Below are 19,914 nucleotides of genomic sequence, written 5' to 3' on the forward strand. Positions count from 1 at the left end.
TTTGGACTCGGTCTCACCTCACTGAACCGGATATATCAGGAGGATACAGGGAAGATCTTCAACTCAGCCATCAGGAAGGTACATTAGGCCACACTTGGAATTCTTAGGTATTTCAGAATTTAGGCAATTCTAAATGACTGTATCAAATGTTAAAGAATGATTCATTAACCCTGCAATAATTAAAACAAAGGCAGATCAGTAGTCCACTGATGTAGTAAATGCATAAGACGCTAAAGGGGTATCTAGCTGAGCCCTAGAGAAGGCTGATTTTCTTTTTTTTTTTTATTGTTCTATAAGTCTGTTTTGTACCAAAATGTTTTTCACACTTGTTACTACTGCATTTGTTAACTATATTGTACTCTACTTTAGCAAACCAGATTTACAAAGTTCACACATTTTCTGAAAGTGACTTTAAATGCTGAGCTTTAAATAACCTCCTAAATAACAAGAGCCCTTTAACACACTGCCCACTATTAATATGCTAGTAAAACTAACAGTAAGAGAGAGACCAGCTAACAACACTGGAGGATGTACATCATGTAATACTGGATATATTTTTTAAAGGCCATCAATAGGAAGGGTATTCTAATTATAATCTTATAAAGAAGATATGTGTAGATAATGCTGGAAGGAAATTTAACAAAATTGTAACAGTGGTCATGTTACGGTGATAAAGTTAGAGACAATTTTTTTTCATCTCTGACTTTTAGTAGGAAATGCAAATTTCTAAAAGTGGAAAAAATAATCAATTTTTAAATGTAAAGAAACCTTTCAAAAAGCATAAAGTGAGGGACTTACATGTGTAAGGAAATCATTCTTACCTGGATAGTGGAAAAATTAAGTTAAAATTTTCTCAAGGTTTATTCATTTAATCCTCAAACATAAAGGTAATATGTCTAAAATATCATAACTGACATATTTTGAAGGTTTTCATATTCATAGTCAAATTCCTTCCCTTTAGGAAGCATATAAAAGCAACTGAGGAAAAGAAAAGAGTTTTTGACTTTACATTCAGGCTAGGGGTTCCGGACTGTCCTTTCTTAGATAAAATGGAGCAGCTCTTTCACATAATGTCTGAAGAGCCATCCATAATTACCCAAAACATCATTCAGGCAATTCTCGTTATCCATAGTAGTCACGGTCTATCAACTTTCAGCGAACACTGAGTTAGCAAATACCGAACCACTGCTCCTGAGGAAACCAAGGGCTAGTTTCTCATAAGCCTCACACCGTTTTCATCAAAACGGCAATGCATAACCTGTTTTCTGTGTTTCTGTTTGAGGATACCTTACTTCATATATACTATTAATTCATTCGTATTGAATTTTTACTCACCCTTGAACAAAGCTTATCTAACGTATATTTTCTCTGTAAGATCCATCATAGTAGACATGACTTAGGAAAACCAGGCAGCACTGTGGCACTACACACGGGGCCACTTTAAACAGCCAAGTGCATACTCCTCTCATTGACAACAGCCTTCTACATCCTTCTACCTACTGTGGTGACAAATAGGCAGTCAGTATGAAAACCTTAAAATCTTCATACATAGTTAGCCTCCTACTTCTAAGAATTCGTCTTATTTTATTTATTTTGAGAGAGTTTGAGAGAGATTGAGACAGAGAGAGAGGGAGAGAGAGAATGCACATGTGAGCAGGGGAGAGGGGCAGAGGGAAAGGGAGAGAGAATCTTAAGCAGACTCCACACCCGGTGTGGAGCCTGACATGGGGCTCGATCTCACGATCGTGGGATCATAACCTGAGCTGAAATCAAGAGTCAGACGCTCAACCAACCGAACCACCTAGGCGCCCCTAGGAATTCATCTTACATGAGTAATCTGAAGTGTACGTAAAGTTAAGAGTACAAGGAGGTTAGGGCAGCATTATTTTAAGTGAGAAACATCCTGAATACCAAATAACAGAGGACTGGTTAAGTAAATTTATATGTTCATACAAGTGAATACTATTCAGCTCCCGAAGATGCTGCAGAGGACTGTACAATGACAGGGGAAAAGGTACGTAAAAAGTGGAAAAAAGCAGACTACAGAAGAGTGTCAATCATACTGATACCAGTTTTGTCAAAAATACTACTACTCTGTGTATTCATTTTAAGTATATGTAAAAGTGCATATACATGTAATTTGATCTATTTTTGTACTTTTCTATACTTTATGTTTCTCTTATTTAATAATTAGGAAAACGGGGATGCTGTTTAATAAAACAGCCTTAAAAAAAAGACAAAACACTTTTTATCTTGCGAGCCACTCTGAGTCAAGCCAATTTCTTCGGCAAAGCCCATATGGACGTGTTGTTCATTTAGGAACAAGACAATCATTCCTAACTCCTAGTTCTCTGGCAGTGGGTGGGAGGGTGGTATAGAGGGAATTCACAGTGTCTTCAACCTTCTGAAGGCAGTGGGGCTCATCCCACCAGACTACAGCTCACCCCTATAAAGGAGAGGACCCAGAACCCTTCCCAGTTCAAAGGGTCTTCACCTTGTTCTCCTGAATTATTTTCCCAAGTTACTCCCTACATCTAGTGATTCTCCCACCAGGCATTATTTGGATTCTAAAACAATACCTCAAAAATAATAACAGTGAAACTTTCAGATGCTTGATCAGTCTAGCATTATAGTAAGATTCTTAAGACTCAGAGATACCTGACATTAATCCTGGCATTGTTAGAAAATGCATTATTTTCTTAACTGTTGAACTGAACCATGTCTTTTCACAGTGCAGTAACATTAAGAGAAAAAATATCCCCAACTCTTCTAATAATTATATATTATTTCCAATCGAGGTGACATTATACCTTTATTAGTGGTTCATTTCTGTTTAACATCTACAAAGGCTTCTCCATACAGGATTCATAATCAATTATGAGCATGTTGGGACCAATGATAAAATTTACTAAAATATCCCCAAGTCTTAAAATTCTTCAAATTACTTACCATGAAACAAAACAAAGCACATCCAAATTTGAATTTTGAGAAGCAGAGCAAAGAGTAAAAAACGTTACCTTTGATTTATTTCTGACAGTATGTCAGCAAGCAGCATGAAAACAGATTTAGAGAGTTCCATTAGGGATGCGTGGAAAAGGGGTAGCTCTCAGAAACACTGGTCTTGGGTAAGATACAGAACCGACGGCCTTCTCAGGACCCAGCTCTTACTGCGTAGTACTGGCCGATAAAATGGAACAAGTGCATGTTGGACAAGGACAGCAAGACATTTTTGGAAATGTGGATCAACTGGACATCAGAGAAAGAAATGCAACACAATAGGAAAAGCACTTGGAGGAAACAAAGAGAAACAAGAACACGGCAGCGAGCTTTCCATTCTCCAGCTTATACACGGTGTTCCCCTGCACAGGGCTGAAACCAGGTGACAGGTTACAAATTCATAAGCACAGAATCATTTTTATCCTTCTCAGACTAGACTACCAGGCAGCCTATCACCATAAAGAATGGCTGCCTGGACTTACTCTTTCCAACTTTTAGATTTGTTTTCAAAGAGGCCTGTAAGAACAGGGATGGGGGAGTTATTTCAAAAATAATGCTCGTGTTGTGTCAAGTATTGGGTATTACATTTGAAAATCAATCTCTACAAGAGTTCTATTACCCACCAAAAATAAATATTCCCCTGCAGATAAGGTATTTCAGCGAATACAAGTGGTCTGTAATGAAATGAGTTTTGCTTCATGCCTCTGATATAAACATGGGAATAAGTGAAGAAGAGGATATTGTGGTTTGTTTTTAAATATATTCTAAATGTATGATGATCAACAATATGTACGTGAGGCATTTAGCACATATTAATATCAGCACACATTTATTACAAGTGAAGGCATTTGCATGCTAAAGGCATTTGATACTGAAAATATGGCATGCATTTTTACTTCTCTAGCCTCAAATTCTAAACAATTTTGAATCACATACCACAGAGCTAAAATAGCTGGTCTCTTTTCAAATTTATACCAAATGATACTCTGTGGTTCTTGCAGATATGAATTTAATCCTCCCTCGATTAAGTTGTGTTTTCTTGGTTGTCTGAACAGAGAATCACTGCAAACTACTGAATTGTTTACCCATTTCATCAACTTCAAAACAACCCATACAGTAACACTGGTGTTAATGGATCTGTTTCAGATACCTCCCATCCCAAAGATGAACATTTACTTCCTCTTGTTTCAATAATTATAAATCTAAGCCTCAGAAATGATAATGGAATTGAACGTTAAAAAAAAAAAAAAAGTCAACACATGGGCTCTATGCTGACAGCTCAGAGCCTGGAGCCTGCTTCAGATTCTGTGTCTCCTGCTCTCTCTGCCCCTTGCCCACTTGTGCTGTATCTCAGTCTCTCTCTCTCTCTCTCAAAAATAAGTAAATAAACATTAAAAAAAATTTTTAAAAGTCCACACAAACAAAAGTTTTCCTTGTGCTTGAGAAATATTTGCCAAGTACTCACACATATATTATCTCCGCTGATATTGAAAGCCAATGCTTTGGGGTGTTATTTTCATGTCTACTTTACAGACAAGGTTAACAGAAGTTTAAAGAGTATTATCCTAATAGTAATAATTATATGAAAAGGTGTTCAACCTCATTAGCCATGAGAGAAAGGCATTAGACCACAGTGAAAACTACCATACATCTATTGGAATGACTAAAGTCGCAAAGGCTTGACTGCACCAAGGGTGGGGAAGGGTGTGGAGACACACTGGGACTGCCATAAACGGCTCCCAGAGTGTAAAGCTGGCACATCTGGAGAGCTGCTTGGCAGTATCTGTTCAAGCTGAAGACACACATATGTTATAACCCAGAAATCCTAGTTCCAAAAATATATCCCACAGAAATGTGCTCCAGAGGACATGTATGAGAATGTTCACAGCAACGTAGCAGTCAAAACTGTGAGTCACATAAATGCCTATCAGCAGAAAAGGATGAAAACTTCTGGCAGAGTCACACAGTAGGACAGCATACGGCAGGAAGAATGAGTGAACCACTGCTACATAAAATGTAGATGAATCTTACAAATAAAAGTTAAGTGAAAGATGGCAAACACAAAAAAATGTACACCGTATGACCCTACTTATGTTAAGGCAAAACAAAATCTACGACATTAGAAGTTGGGATAGCTGTGTTACCTTCAGGGGAAAGCAGGGTAGAAGTATGGCGTGGGGGTACTTCAATGGCTCCTGAGATGGGGTACCCATTCTGAGATGGCGTACTGGTCTGTTCAGGCTGTCTAACAAATTACCATAGACTGACTGATGCGACAACAAACATTTCTTTTCACAATTCTAGAGGCCAAAGTCCAAGGTGAAGGCACTGGCAGCTTCAGGGTCTCATGAGAGCCCACTTCCTGTACAGAAATGGCCATCATTTAGATCTGTCCTCCTATGGAAGAAGGAGTGAGCGACCTCTCTGGGGTCTCCTTTACCAGGGTACTAATCCCATTCATGAGGCTCCACCCTCATGACCTAATTACCTCCCAAAGGCCCACCCCCTAATATCACCAGATTGGGGGTTAGGATTTCAACATATGAATTTGGGGGGACATGAAACATTTAGTCCCTAACACTGGTCATGTTCTATTTTATGATCTGGCTGCCAGTATGTTCACCTCGTGGTAACTCATCAAGCTATATACTTATGATTTACACACTGTTCTATATGAAGTTTATACTTAATGAAAATTTATTAAAAATTTTAAATGACACTATCATATGAAATTATTCCTCCTTTAAATGGGAAATGTGTATGTATAATCTCGGTTAATGTAATAAGCGATTCTCTGATTATATGTCCTTACCACAAAAAATAAATTACAGTTATGAAACATGATAGAGGTATTACCTAATGCTACAGTGGTAATCATACTGTGGCACATAGATATATCAAATAAACACTTTATATATCTTAAACTTATATGTTACATGTCAGTTATACCTGAATTTTAAAAACTTCAAGAAATTTAAGCTCTAAATACTTGAATAAATAAATAAAGCAAGCAAGCAACCCGCAGAGGTAATAAGTACCGTTATAATTTCACTTTATAAAAGAGCAGACTGAGATATATACAAGTTAAATAACGTGCTCAAGCTCCCACAACCAATAAGCAGTAAAGATGGGACGTGAGACAGGAACCTGGGCAGTCTGGTACAAGAATCCCACTAAGAATCCTTCCATTCCTTTTTGAACTGGTACTTGGTGCTTATGTAGCACATTTCCTCCTGGATTTTTTTTTTTTTTTAGTGTTTGTTTATTTATTTTGAGAGACAGAGACAGAGAGAGAGAAAGCGTGCACATGTGCACACATGAGCAGGGGGAGGGGCAGTGAAAGAGGGAGAGAGAGAACCCCAAGCAGGTTCCACACAGATGCGAGATCATGACCTGAGCAGAAATCAAGAGTCAGACACTTAACCAACCAAGCCACCCAGGCTCCCCCTTCCTGGATTTTTAAAGAACTTTGAAAAACACTATGTTAATTATACTTGGAATCAAAAAAATAATATTAAGAGAAATAAAAATTAAAAAACAAAGAGCTTTGAAAACACGACTCTAAGTTGGATCTAACCCAGGAAGCACAGGGACGTATCAGGTGAGGAGTCTTCAGGAATGTCAATCCCACACTACTGCTTTTCAAAGTCAGTCCTCCAGAGGGCAACAGATTTGCTTAACTTTGGCCAAAAGAGTTGGGGTGAGTGCTGAGATTCCGGTCAACTGTCTTTTCCTATTATTCATTGATGCAAGATGTTTTACATACTCCAGATGTCATTTGTACTCATTTTCTACACCTTTGGAATTCTAAGTTTAGAATTAGAAGTAAAAGCCAAAGTATGACTCAGGAAAACGAAAGTTTAAGGATAACACAAACCTTGGAGGATTTTTCCCTCAAGTTTATTCAAATTCTTTATAACTTACCACAAACCCCTACTTCTACTTCCTATTTAATGTGATCTTTACTACTTAGGATTAAGAATCCTAGGGTTTACAATACTGCATGTTAAAAATGATGATCAGGTTATACCACCAACAGAACAAACTACATTGTCCTTCAACTCTCATCTCAAGCTCAACTAGAAAACTAAGGAATTATAAAATATTTAACGTGAATTCAGTTTTTTAGGCTATCTTGAAAAGACTCTTGTCTTAGTTTGGCAGACGAGCTCTGTTTCATATATATTACAAACAAATAAAGAACACATTAGTTATAAAGGCATTTGTGTTGGGTTCTGATGAATGTAAGCATTAGGGCTAATAGTCAGGCAAAATAAATTTAAGTTTCAGCTCTATGGCTGACATTATGTGTAGAAATATATGTCAACCCACAATATTGTTCTCGAATGATGACATTTATTACTTGATCAAAAGAATTAGCTTATACAGATGACAAACAACTAGTTGTTACTATCAGTTGATTCAAGTTTAGCAACAAAAGGCCTTTTTCAATTTTGAATTTCAGTGTCTTCAACTGACTAATCCTTACATCTAACGAGAAAATCAATACCTTTGTAATAATCAGCTTTGGGTTTTTGGGATTCTTTTCTTCTGGGCAGCTGAATGGGGTTCTACTTGAAATAATTACAGCCAGAACTGTAACCAGTTTCCTTGCAAAATCAAATCAATTCATCTTTACTATTTTTTAGCCTCTGTTCTCTAAAATCTGTGAAACAATGCCAGGATTGAAAATACCCATTACATTTCTATGCTTTTTAACTGTCTTTGAAATTTCAAGATTTGGAAAATTTACAGTGAGATGGGCTGTGCATTCATTTTCCTGATATAGCATGAGAAAAATAAAATAACTCCCACATATCTTTCTCTACCCAAGATGACAGGCAATCTCAAAAAAGTTTAAATACTCCAAGCATTTGAAAATATTCCATAGGGCAAAGTCAAAAATTTTTTAAGAGACTGTTTTAAAAAAATGGCTCTGCAAGTGATTTTTCCTTCTCCTCCTGCATTGTTACAAAATTAAAATTCCAGATCAGCTACTAAGAAAAGATATTCCAAAGAAAATGCAATGATTGTCCTGGTAGATTTACTCCCTCGATAGCACTCTATTATTCTTAGCACCGAATTTCAGTAGACACTAAAAGTTCTATTTTATTACAATTGCCCTGTTCTCTAAGTACATTGTGGTTCAAGCAGTTTAAAAAGCTGTGTGTGAGTTATGTCCACGGTATTTACAAATTTCAATTGATAAGAAAATCTCTGGAAGGAAAATGATGCTTCCCTTAGAAAATAAGAATAAGAAGGGATAAATAAATTAATAACTAGGAAGCCACTGACAATATTCCTACCTAACCAACGGAAACAAGGTACTTATAGAAACAGAAAAACCAACCGCACACACATTCTTCATGGCTGGGCAACTTTGGATTTTGATGACTTTGTTATTCCTGGATAGCACTGGAAAACTGAAAATAAGTAGCTGATAATACCTTACCATTTATTTCATGAATCAGAAGGGAAAGACTTAGCAAAAACATAAGGTTAGCAACTATCTGAGTCATAATGAAAATAGAAGACAAAATTTTATAGTTGTGAACCAAAAGACTATTATTGGTACACTTATTTATGAGAAGTTTCCATATTAAGTTCAGACTACATTTCTTAAAAAACAATATGGGGGCGCCTGGGTGGTTCAGTTGCTTGAGCGTCTGTCTCTTGATTTCGCCTCTGGTCACAATCTCAGGGTTCATGGGTTTGAGCCCCACACTGGGTTATATGCACTGACTGGGAAGAGTCTGCTTGGGATTCTCCCTCTCTCTCCCTCTCCCTCTGCTCCGCCCAACCCCCCCCCCCCCAATGCTGTCTCTCTCAATATAAATAAACTTTAAAAATTAAAAAAAAAATAAAGCTGGTATCATTTTCATTTGTTGTTCTTAGTGATGGTTCAGACTTCCCACGTGTTCAGATACATTAAGAACCAACAGAGGGGTGCCTGAGTGCCATCAGGCAGTTAAGCATCCCACTCTTGGTTTTGGTCCAGAACATGATGTCACAGTTCATGGGTTTAACCCCATGTGAGGTTCTGCGCTGACGGTGCAAAGCCTGTTTGGGGTTTTCTCTGCTTTCCCTCTCTGTCTGCTTCTCCCCTGCTCACTCACTCTCTCTCTCAAAATTAAATAATAAATGAACACTAAAAAAAAAAAAAAAAACACGAAAAAGAACAGAATGTATCAGATACTCTAACAGTATAAACATAATGATTCTGAAAGTTTAAACTCAGAATTGTTAAGAGAATTAAATGGTATATATCAGACGTTCAAAACATGTTAGTTTTTTCCACGTAACAAACGTCCACCTAAACCTTGTTGTCATAAACTACTGAGTACCTACAGTTCCAGCAAAGCATAGTGGTATTTAACTCAAAAAATGTTCACGGAATACCTACTATACACTAGCGTGGGTGTGATAGCTATACTCTAGTTAAGGAAAGAGGGTCATAAAGCAACCTTATATGCTACCTAGTACCTATGCTGTAAACTATACAACTATCAGCGATGAAAATTAAAAGCATACAGAAGAATGTGGGGTTATTATTTTCTAGTGATATACACTTCTATAATCCTATAATTTTCTTCTGTCTCCAATCGTGTGATAATACTTGCGGCATCTTTATGGAAGGAATCTGAGAATGAGTCCTGTAAGTCATGTGAAGAATGGGACTAATCGCTTCAGTATAAATTACTCAAATAATGTTTCACACCAACCGGTGTTTCCCTGTCTGGAGCACTACCCCCTTTTTTACTTCCTCCTATCTCCCAGGACTCTGGAAACACAGAAGCTGAAACTGGATCCTGGGAGTATTTATTAGCCTTTCACCTGAAACGAGTCGAATCATTGTGTACTACAATCAGATCTAAGGCAGGATTTGCATCTGGGGCTACAAAATAAATGTCTGGCTTATTATCCTTTAGCAGTAGGAAAGAGGTGGCTCTTGATGGTGAAAAATCAGAACATGACACGATCTGCCTACAACGACAGGTTACCTTAGGGTCGGCTGTGAGCAGTTTGAAGGCTTGATACACTTGAGCTTCCTTTACTCCACCACCAAGATCCAAAAAGTTGGCTGGCTTCCCACCATTCAAGAAGATGATGTCACAAGTAGCCATGGCAAGACCAGCACCATTCACTGTGGAATGCAGATGGCACACACAACAAGATCAATTTGGCAACAGGAAAGGGTGCATGAACGGTTTCCCTCACCCATACTGCCAGAGACAGACCCCTGTCACTACCAGGCCAATCTGTCCTGCCTAGAATCCTGTTCAATCAGATAAATTCATAGACTTTTAGGATAAAGAGTCAAATGTACAAACAAAAAAATAAATGTACAAACAAAAAAATAAACAAAAAAAGACCTGGGGATACAAAGACAGGTTTATTAACAAGTTAAATCAATCTGGCAAACAGATAAAAGGGAAGAGTTTGCATAATTGATTAATTTGAGCTAGTAGTAGAAGAAGGAGTTTTGGGTTCTGGAAAAATACAGAACTCAAATGAACCTGGAAAGAGAGAAGAAAGGCTACAAGAAATTGCTTGGGTCTATGAATTGCATTGTCTTTAATATCCTTTAAGAGACCTGAGTAAAAAAAAAAATGGAATTCATTTAATTTTTTGCTTGCTGAGAATATGCTTTGAATATGGCATCCCTCTGGGGTTGAACCACAGGGGTCCCAACTTCAATAGGACTCCATGCTTTTTTACACTCAGCTCAACCACGCATATTTATAGGTTATGTGGATAAACTCACAAAACAAATGAACAAATGACAGCATCAAAATAATACTCCTATCCCTCTGTTCCTTCTTCAAATTAATATGAGAAATGTTCACTAGCAACCTGATCATTAAAACTAGAACCAAATGTGTTAACATCTTAGGAGGGGTTTTTTTAAAGAAAACAAGTAAAAAGTTTTAACATTGCAATTCTTATTTTCCAGAGCTGAGTTTTAATTGTACTTCTTTCACTTCTTATGCTTAATTATATGAGATTACTTTCCTCAGATTAGAAAGGGGGGGGGGAAGAAGAAGAAAAGCAAACCTTCAGAACACAGCAGAAACTCGCATGGTAAAATTATACTTCGCTTTTTCTGACCCTTGAATTCCCCAGACATGCCTGTGAACTGTGACTAATTTAATTAAGTCTGGGGCAACTACAATAAAAATGGTTTATATAAGATCTTAAAACAATTTGAAATGTGTTAATCGTAGCTTTTGAGGCTGCTAACTTGGTCAGATCATGCATACTCCCACAGAGGCTACAAAGAATCTGTATTTAATTTGTTCTCAACACACCATTATATCATTCTCCTTTCTAAATGCCTACAAATATTGAGAGCGCATTAGCTTATCAAGATCAGAACAATGCGCGTGATCTGGTACATTACAGTTATTACTCCAATACAAAGCAAGTGCTTTTGGTATCACTTGTAATTAGATGTCATTTTCTATTGTATTGCACAGCAGACTACTGGATGGGTCTGTTCAGATCTGAATATAATAATACTGTTGGCTTAATGAGCTACAAATCTTTTTTATTTTAATTCCATTAAGATTAAGACCTCAGTTTCCAGGGCAATGAATTGATTCTACCAGAAACACAGACGCGTTATAAATCTCAGTTCTATAAGCTGTGGACAATAACAGAAATTGTATTGCCTCTATAGATCCATTCTTATCTCAGCTGAATAAGCCATTTTCACAAATTTAGATGAGTATGATAGAATCAAGTGTTTTATTAATAAACTGGATAATGGATTAAACATTTTATCATTTGGTGATCATAAAAGCCGAAACTGGAGTATAATGATTCAAGTGTATGTTCTCTCCCACTTCCTCGGAGAAACTGTATCTTAAACACAAATTTCCAGAATGGTTCCTAGCATGTTAACACTGACTGGGGTGGTAAAGATTTCCATTTTTATGACACAAAATTTAACTGAGATGCTTTAACATAATATTTTTCAACTGGAGTGATTTTGTTGACGAGAAGATATATGGCAGTATTGGAAGACATTTTTGGCTATCACAATGTTTTTGGCTGTCAATGGCACCTAAAGGCCAGGGGGCACTGCTAAATACCTGACAATGTACAGGACCCCCACCCCAACCCCCAGAAAAGAATTATCTGACCCAAAATGTCAAAAGTGCCAGACTTGAGAAACCCCGCTTTAAACCAGTGACCACTGAGCAAAATGTATTGGGAAGAAACTCCAAATTGTTTCCTAAGACTTTGGGGCTACAAAAACAAACAAACAAACAAACAAACAAACAAACTCCTATTTTTACTGGCTTTTAGGAAATAACAGTTCAGAAAGGTTCAGAAATCAGGAGTTCCTAAATTCCCCCCAAATCCACAAATCGTTCTTTTGATAGAACTAGTTTCTTACCAAAGCAGGCAATGTTCCCATCCAATCCTATATATTTTAGATCATATTTGGCAGCTTCATTTTCAATGGGCTCATTCTCTGATTTGTCATCCAGAGCAAATATGTCCTTTTGTCGAAATTCTGCATTGTCATCAAAGTTTATCTTTGCATCAAAGCAGACAACTAAAGGGAACAAGGCACATACGTGAATATCCCTTAAGAATCTACAAATTAGTTAGTTTCCCAGGCTAGCACAGGAGAAAGAAAAATAAAATACTGTCATTTTTTCTCATGATACAGACAGGAGAAGTGGTTATGGCTTTCTTGATCTTACACTTTAGGGCTACAAAGATGATTATGACAAAGACCCTGTTCTCAAGGGACTTACATTCTAATAAAGAACATAGTAATTTATACCTGTCGGTCTCTGTTTAATAAATTAGTAATATAAACTGTGGTCACCCATTACAAGGTACAGACTGCCACAGTTACATACAGATTTGATAGGCCATTTTCATTACATTCATTTTTAGTATTTAACCACTAATCATCACCTTTACCTTCTATGCAAAGAGAACCTAGATTATAATGCTTAATCCCACTGTCCTTTGTCCTTCTGATGCTGTAAAGTGAAATCTTTATTTAATCAGTATCCTCACTAATATTTCTGAAAGATTTCTTGGAAAGAACACTTGGTGAAAATCCATATATTTTTTTTAAGTTTATTTACTTATTTTGAGAGAGAACTAGCACATGCGCACACATGAACAGGGAAGGGGCAGAGAAAGGAGAAGACAGAGAGAATCCCAAGCAGGCTCCTTGCTGTCAGTGTGGAGCTTGATGCCTGCCTGCTCAATCTCACACATGGGGAGATCATGACTTGAGCCAAAATCGAAAGTTAGATGCCAGGGTGCCTGGATGGCTCAGCTGGTTAAGTGGCTGACTTCTGCTCAGGTCATGATCTTACGGTTCATGAGAAAAGCCTCGTGTCGGGCTCTGTACTGACAGCTTAGAGCCTGGAGCCTGCTTCAGATTATGTGTGTGTGTGTCTTTCTCTCTGCCCCTCCCCTGCTTACTCTGTCTCTCAAAAAAAAAAAAAAAGAATAAACGTTAAAAAAAAAACTTAAAAAAAAAGTCGAAATCTTCACCGATTGTGCCACCCAGGTGTCCTAGAATCAACAGTTTTTATTTGACCTTTAACTAACTCTATGACTTGATTAAAAAATAATCATAATAACCTACTTCCTCTCTGGGCCTCGGCTTTTTTATTCAGAAAATGGAACTAACAGTCCCTAAACTGCTGATATACCTCCTCCGGGGTCTGCTCAAACCAGGACCATCATCTTGATACATGCAGGATATGATTCTTTTGATTCAAGTTATAAAACACTAAGACTGATCAGATAGAACAGAAGGTGGCTAGGCATTATCAGCTCTACTGTTTCTACTCTGGTGCAGGTAGAAATCTCCAATTCTCTCAAGGCCAAGAGACTTGGACACAGTTGAAACTCACTGGATGATATGGATGGACCAAGAAAACAGCACTTTCATTGCCTTACAGGATATCTCTATATGAACACTCAGGGAGAAGCGGCAGTGGGGAGGGATGGCATGCAGGTTTCCTGGGATCTGACCCCTTTTATTATATTTCTTAGGGCAGAAATTAGTTGTCTATGATGACATTCTATTGTAACCTTCTTTTACTTTACTTGAGATATTGGTAGGCGGGGATTTTTGACTCAGCCTTTAGAGAAATTACCCATTCTCCCCCAGCACAGCTGAAAGGCACCTACCTCTTCAAAGGGGAACAACCACCCTGCAATAATTCACTCCAAAGCAATGACCATAGACTGTTATTCCCAGTTGCTTACAAGAAAATGTTGCTACATTACAACATCCTAGAGTTACAGATCCTACATAGAGGTTTTTTACAAGGGTCTCTCTACCACAAAAATCAAGTACTTTGATACAAGTCTATGCAGAACTGGCATATTAACATCTAAGAATACTTGGCATAAATAAAAGCTCAAACCACAAATTATTTAAAGTAGCACTGACTGTCAAGGAAGAATCTTATGTAAAAGTTAATGTCTGCCAGAATCCTTAGTCTTGCCACAAAATGTCCAACCACTTTACCCACACACTGTGAATACACGGAGCAAATGAGTAATTACTGTCCAGAATACTGCAATCTTAATGATGGAATCCTACAATTACCAAAGGAATTGGCCAACGTTCTCTGCCTGCTGCAATGGCATTTTGTCAGCAGTTAATGACTGGTATAATAATCAATAGGAAAGCAACTTCATTCTTGGCTTTCCACTAGTTATAAATACATTTTAATTAATGTATTAGTAATTTTAGCTCCTCAATTACTCATTGGCACGACTATTGTAACTGACACCTTCAAAATGAGTGGACAAAGGCTATAAAATTGACTTCCTAACTGAAGAGTTTCAAATAAAAGACTTCTCGGTCAAAATCAATAAACCAGTAAATCAACATAGGTCCAGGCTGATCTTCGCCCCTTACAAAGGCTACAATTCCAAGCTACTTCACGGAACATAATTAATGGATACGTATGCAAAGTTCAGAAGGCAGTCCCACCTAAACTCTGCAAAACCAGATTTTCAAAAAATGCTCCTTCCCAGGGGTACGTTGGATACACCAAGTCCAGAAATGAGTTCATTATTTGGAGACCACCCCACAAAAACTTTAAACTAGAGCTTGAAAATGGTGATTGTGGGATAAAAGAGGTACCTACAGGAAGAAATAAAGGTGTACATACAGGTATCATACTTGTGGGATAAATGGCCTATCTATAGTGGCCATTTGTTCCCTCTCTGTAGAGAAAACCAAGGACACACCTAGGTCAATGTATGTTACATCCAAGTGCTTTAGCAAGTCAGAAATACCACATAAATAGGAAGGAAGGAAGGTGACTCGGGAGTTAAAAAGGGTGATTCAAAACTGAATTGTCACCCTAAAAGCCTTAATATTTTTCTGTAGGTGGAGGGCAGGGAGAAAAAAAGCACTTTAAGGAGCTAGACTCTTTGAGACACATAGTTGTTATATCTGCTTAATATTTTAAAAGTGGTCACAAACATACAAAGGGCTTTCCTGCCTCACTATCCCAGTTCATAATGCCGTATCGCCTGGACATTTTCCCGTGAACTTCACCACTTAGTGAACTCTGGCATCACACACACCGGACACTTCCTAGTCAGACACTTCCAACACCACCCACTCCTAAGCCCAGTGGCCTTGTCTGTAAAATGGGGACCAGAGTATTTTCGACTGCATGGTGTTGGTGCAAGCAGAGACTCTGTGCAAAGCACTTAGCACAGACAGCTGGCACTCACTCATTATTATCACTACAGCCATACTCCACCCGCACAGGTTTTTTTTTTATTTTTTTAATATGAAATTTATTGTCACATTGGTTTCCATACAACATCCAGCGCTCATCCCAACAGGAGCCCTCCTCAATACCCATCACCCACTTTCCTCTCCCTCCCATGCCCCACCAACCCTCAGTTTATTTTCAGTTTTTAAGACCCTCTTATGGTTTGCCTCCCTCCCTAACTTTTTTTCCTTCCCCTCCCCCATGGTCTGCTAAGTTTCTCAGGATCCACATAAGAGTGAAAACGTATGGTATCTGTCCTTCTCTGTATGACTTATTTCACTTAGCATCACACACTCCAGTTCCATCCACATTGCTACAAAGGGCCATATTTCATTCTTTCTCATTGCCACGTAGTACTCCATTGTGTATATAAACCACATCTTCCTTATCCATTCATCAGTTGATAGACATTTAGGCTCTTTCCATAATCTGGCTATTGTTAAAAGCGCTGCTATGAACATTGGGGTACATGTGCCCTATGCATTAGCACTCCTGTATCTCTTGAATAAATTCCTAGTAGTGCTATTGCTGGGTCATAGGGTAGTTCTATTTTTAATTTTTTGAGGAACCTCCACACTGTTTTCCAGAGTGGCTGCGCCAGTTTGCATTCCCACCAATAGTGCAAGAGGGCTCCTATTTCTCCACATCCTCACCAGCATCTGTTGCTTCCTGAGTTGTTCATTTTAGCCACTCTGGTGTCGGGTGCTATCTCATTGTGGTTTTGATTTGTATTTCCCTGATGAGGAGCAACGTTGAGCATGTTTTCATGTGTCTGTTGGCCATCTGGATGTCTTCTTTAGAGAAGTGTCTATTCATGTCTTCTGCCCATTTCTTCACCGGATTATTTGTTTTTTGAGTGTGGAGTTTGGTGAGTTCTTTATAGATTTTGGATACTAGCCCTTTGTCTGATATGTCATTTGCAAATATCTTTTCTCATTCTGTCAGTTGCCTTTTAGTTTTGTTGATTGTTTCCTTTGCAGTGCAGAAGCTTTATATCTTCATGAGGTCCCAACAGTTCATTTTTGCTTTTAATTCCCTTGCCTTTGGACGCACTGTTTTCTTACACTCGGCCTCACAATGCTGCAGCCCAGGCTAGATTCTCCCCTCTTCCTGTCCCTAGAAATGACTTGTAACTTGGTCCCCTTTCCCTTATAACCCTAGACTTCTATTTACAATGAACTGAAACTAAAGCCTACTGGAGTTGACAGATGTACAAGTTGCCTATGATTTTCAGTGAAATGCCATATTCAGAAAACATAAGAATGTCCCACAGGAAAGATTTTAATGGTTGACCTTTCCGGCTTTGTAACTGATGGGAGAAGGAGATTATTGTCTAAAGGCAGAGATGCCTTTGGTGACCCTCAAATCACATACCGCACCTTTGCAGAAGGCCAGTGTGGCCAAAGATTGGTAGAAAATAGCCCCAAATGGGAATCTAAGTCAGGAGATGGCAAAGTATAGCTGTTGGGACTGGAATGCAGACACACCCATTCGTTTACAAATTTCAGTAGCTGCTGTCCCCAAACAATAGCAGAGCAGAATCCATACAACAGAGGCTCTCAGGCCCGTTACAGAAAAAGGCTGCCAATCACCAAGCACCACGTCACACTTCTCCTGCCTCTATAGACTCAGGTACCAAACTTATAACAGTGAAAGAGAAACTCAGAAAAGTGCATCTGGCATGAAAACAAAAAAGCATAACGGGAAAAATAAACAAAAACTTGCAGCTTGCACAAAAGGTGTGGATTAATCCCTGAATATTGATGGACTCTGACATGTTTGTTTCCCTCTGTAAGACTGTCCAAGCACACTTTTAGAATGAGCATGTTAAAAATGGATTGATGTCCATGTGAATGGCAGGGCAATAAAATAAACCTGCTTACTCAAACCTTAGCTTTTTCATTTATTATAACAACAAACTATGGTAAAATGTATGTTGGGAGGTACTGATCTTGGTTCGACATAAGATTTTGAGTGTCACATTAATGAAACCTCAATTCCATAGAAAATTCATCCTGAACAAAGGCCATTCTGTGTACAAAGTGGGTGAAAAAACATACCTATTAATATTTATAAAACAATTTTCACCATCAAAAGCACATTGTTACATGCTTGATAGATTATACAAATGAATTTTCCTTCTGAACAAATATCAAAGAAAGCTGCGGTACTTAGATTCATAGAGCATTGTGGTTTTTTTGTTTAGCGGTGTGAGATTCTATGAGTTGCCAATTCACCAACCTAGATGAAGAATCTGACTGGTGGTTAGCAGCCTCTGACCCTAGAGTTTCAACAGAAGAATGTGCTACAGAATTAAACAAAAGAAAACTACATTTCAGAGGGGAATTCGCATATAAAAGGAACATAAAAACAGCAGGAAATGAGACTGTCATAATTAGTTTGAAAAATAATCTGTCTGCAAGCACTGCACTGTATTTGATTTGTGTTAAGTAACCATAATGGGCTACTGAAATGCACCTTGCCAAGATGGCCTTAAAATGCTGACACTTTAAAATTGGTCCCACTTTCCATTAAATAGCGATGTTCCAAGAGTTGTACACTTTTTAGAACTTTTCTGGAGTTGCTGTGAAAGAGAAAATAGATACGAGGCAGGAGGGGGATTTGGGTGAAGGTAGAGAGCTGAAAATGTTCTTGAAAATAGAGTCTTATGTATAAAGAGAAAAACAGAGACAAACACCCACCAACAACATGGGCACTTGCTAACATGAAGCAACAGGGTAGCTATTTAGGGAAATTCATTTGAAGCAAGAAAGGGATTTGATGTGCAAATTAACTTTGGATCACTCACCCCTAGCTCTCATGGAGTCTTGGCCAGGTAGTCAGGGTTTCAAATTGGGTTTCATCCCTTTAGCGTGGTGAATGGATTTGGGCTCCAAATGATGAAAATGCCTTGGAGCAGGAATCCTCAGGACTCACTGGTAGGTGAGGTGAGATCATTTTCTGTGCTGTGTATCGCACAATGTCTCTGGCCTCCACACACAAGAGGCATGTAGCATCCTACACTCGCAGTTGTAATAAACAAAAACGGTGCTAACTAGATTCACGGTGGTGATCACATGGAATCACTGTGTTGTACACCTGAAACTAATACAATGTCACATGTCGGTTATATCTCAATTAAAAAGTCTCTAGGTATTGGCAAACATCTCCTGAGGGGACAATATGCTCATTCTCCTCACTGAAAAACATGAAAGACACCAAACAAAGAAGTCTGTGTACAGCCAGATCTGCCTGAAAGTGGGAAGAAATGAAATAGAACATAAAATCCCACAGGAGCTTGCAAAATAGATGAATGAATGCATGGACAGGTAGATAAATAACAATAAAGAAAACCTTGCTTCTAACTTGGCCACATATTTAATGAGTTAATTCTGGCAATTCAACTGGACAAGCAAGGAAAATAGTTAATTTCTCTTCGAATATTTAATTAACAGTTTACTTTCATGTCAATAAAAGTTAGGCCAATTTGGTAGACACGTTGTGACTCAATGTCCCTTTCTGCATTGAGAAAATGCCTTTCTCCTATACATGTGCTTCCAGCTCAGTGATTGGTCTACATACGGATATGTGACCCACGCGGGGCCAATTGGAAACATTGGAAAAGACTGCTATGGTTCCTGGGGGAGAATGATGGAAACTGGGAGCTATCTTGGCTGTTACTTCAGAAAGCCCGGCTGACAAGCCAATCCTGAGGCAAGCTGGGCTGGAAGATCAGAGAATCCCTACTTCCCTTCATGCCCTAAACCAGTCCACTCTGTAGAATTCCCTGTTATATGAGGAAAATAGGTATCCTTCCCTGACCTGGAAGCTTTTTAACAAAAACTAGATTGATACAGGTTTCTGTCACTAACAACCATTATAATCCTAGCTAACAATCACTAAATTACATTACAGTCAATGATGCCAAATTATATTCTTTGACTCAAATTTTTAATCACATTGGAAAAAACAATTCTTGGACTACAGTTTTTCCCCCACATTAAACATTTCCCATAGGTGACCTAGCAGCATAGATGTTATCAAGATCACCGTTGTTCATTCAACCGGGTATCATCTGCTGTGCAAATATATGACCAATCATCTGGACGTTTAAAAAATGGTCCTCATT

At 38.2% G+C, this 19,914-nt stretch overlaps 1 protein-coding gene across 4 annotated transcripts in view; it reads right to left on the reverse strand.

Annotated features, from left to right (window-relative positions):
• The window catches only part of SUCLG2 (succinate-CoA ligase GDP-forming subunit beta), a 328,227-nt gene that overhangs the window by 153,700 nt on the left and 154,613 nt on the right, over positions 1-19,914 (reverse strand). For all 4 annotated transcript variants that reach the window (XM_045493474.1, XM_045493473.1, XM_045493477.1 and 1 more), the window contains exons 8-9: positions 12,401-12,562; positions 9,999-10,141 (exon numbers count right to left, since the gene is read on the reverse strand). In XM_045493474.1, the coding sequence (XP_045349430.1) occupies positions 9,999-10,141; positions 12,401-12,562 (305 nt within the window). The remainder of the gene's footprint in view (positions 1-9,998; positions 10,142-12,400; positions 12,563-19,914) is intronic.

Source organism: Leopardus geoffroyi, chromosome A2, assembly GCF_018350155.1.
Source record: "Leopardus geoffroyi isolate Oge1 chromosome A2, O.geoffroyi_Oge1_pat1.0, whole genome shotgun sequence".
NCBI classification, from domain to species: domain Eukaryota; kingdom Metazoa; phylum Chordata; class Mammalia; order Carnivora; family Felidae; genus Leopardus; species Leopardus geoffroyi.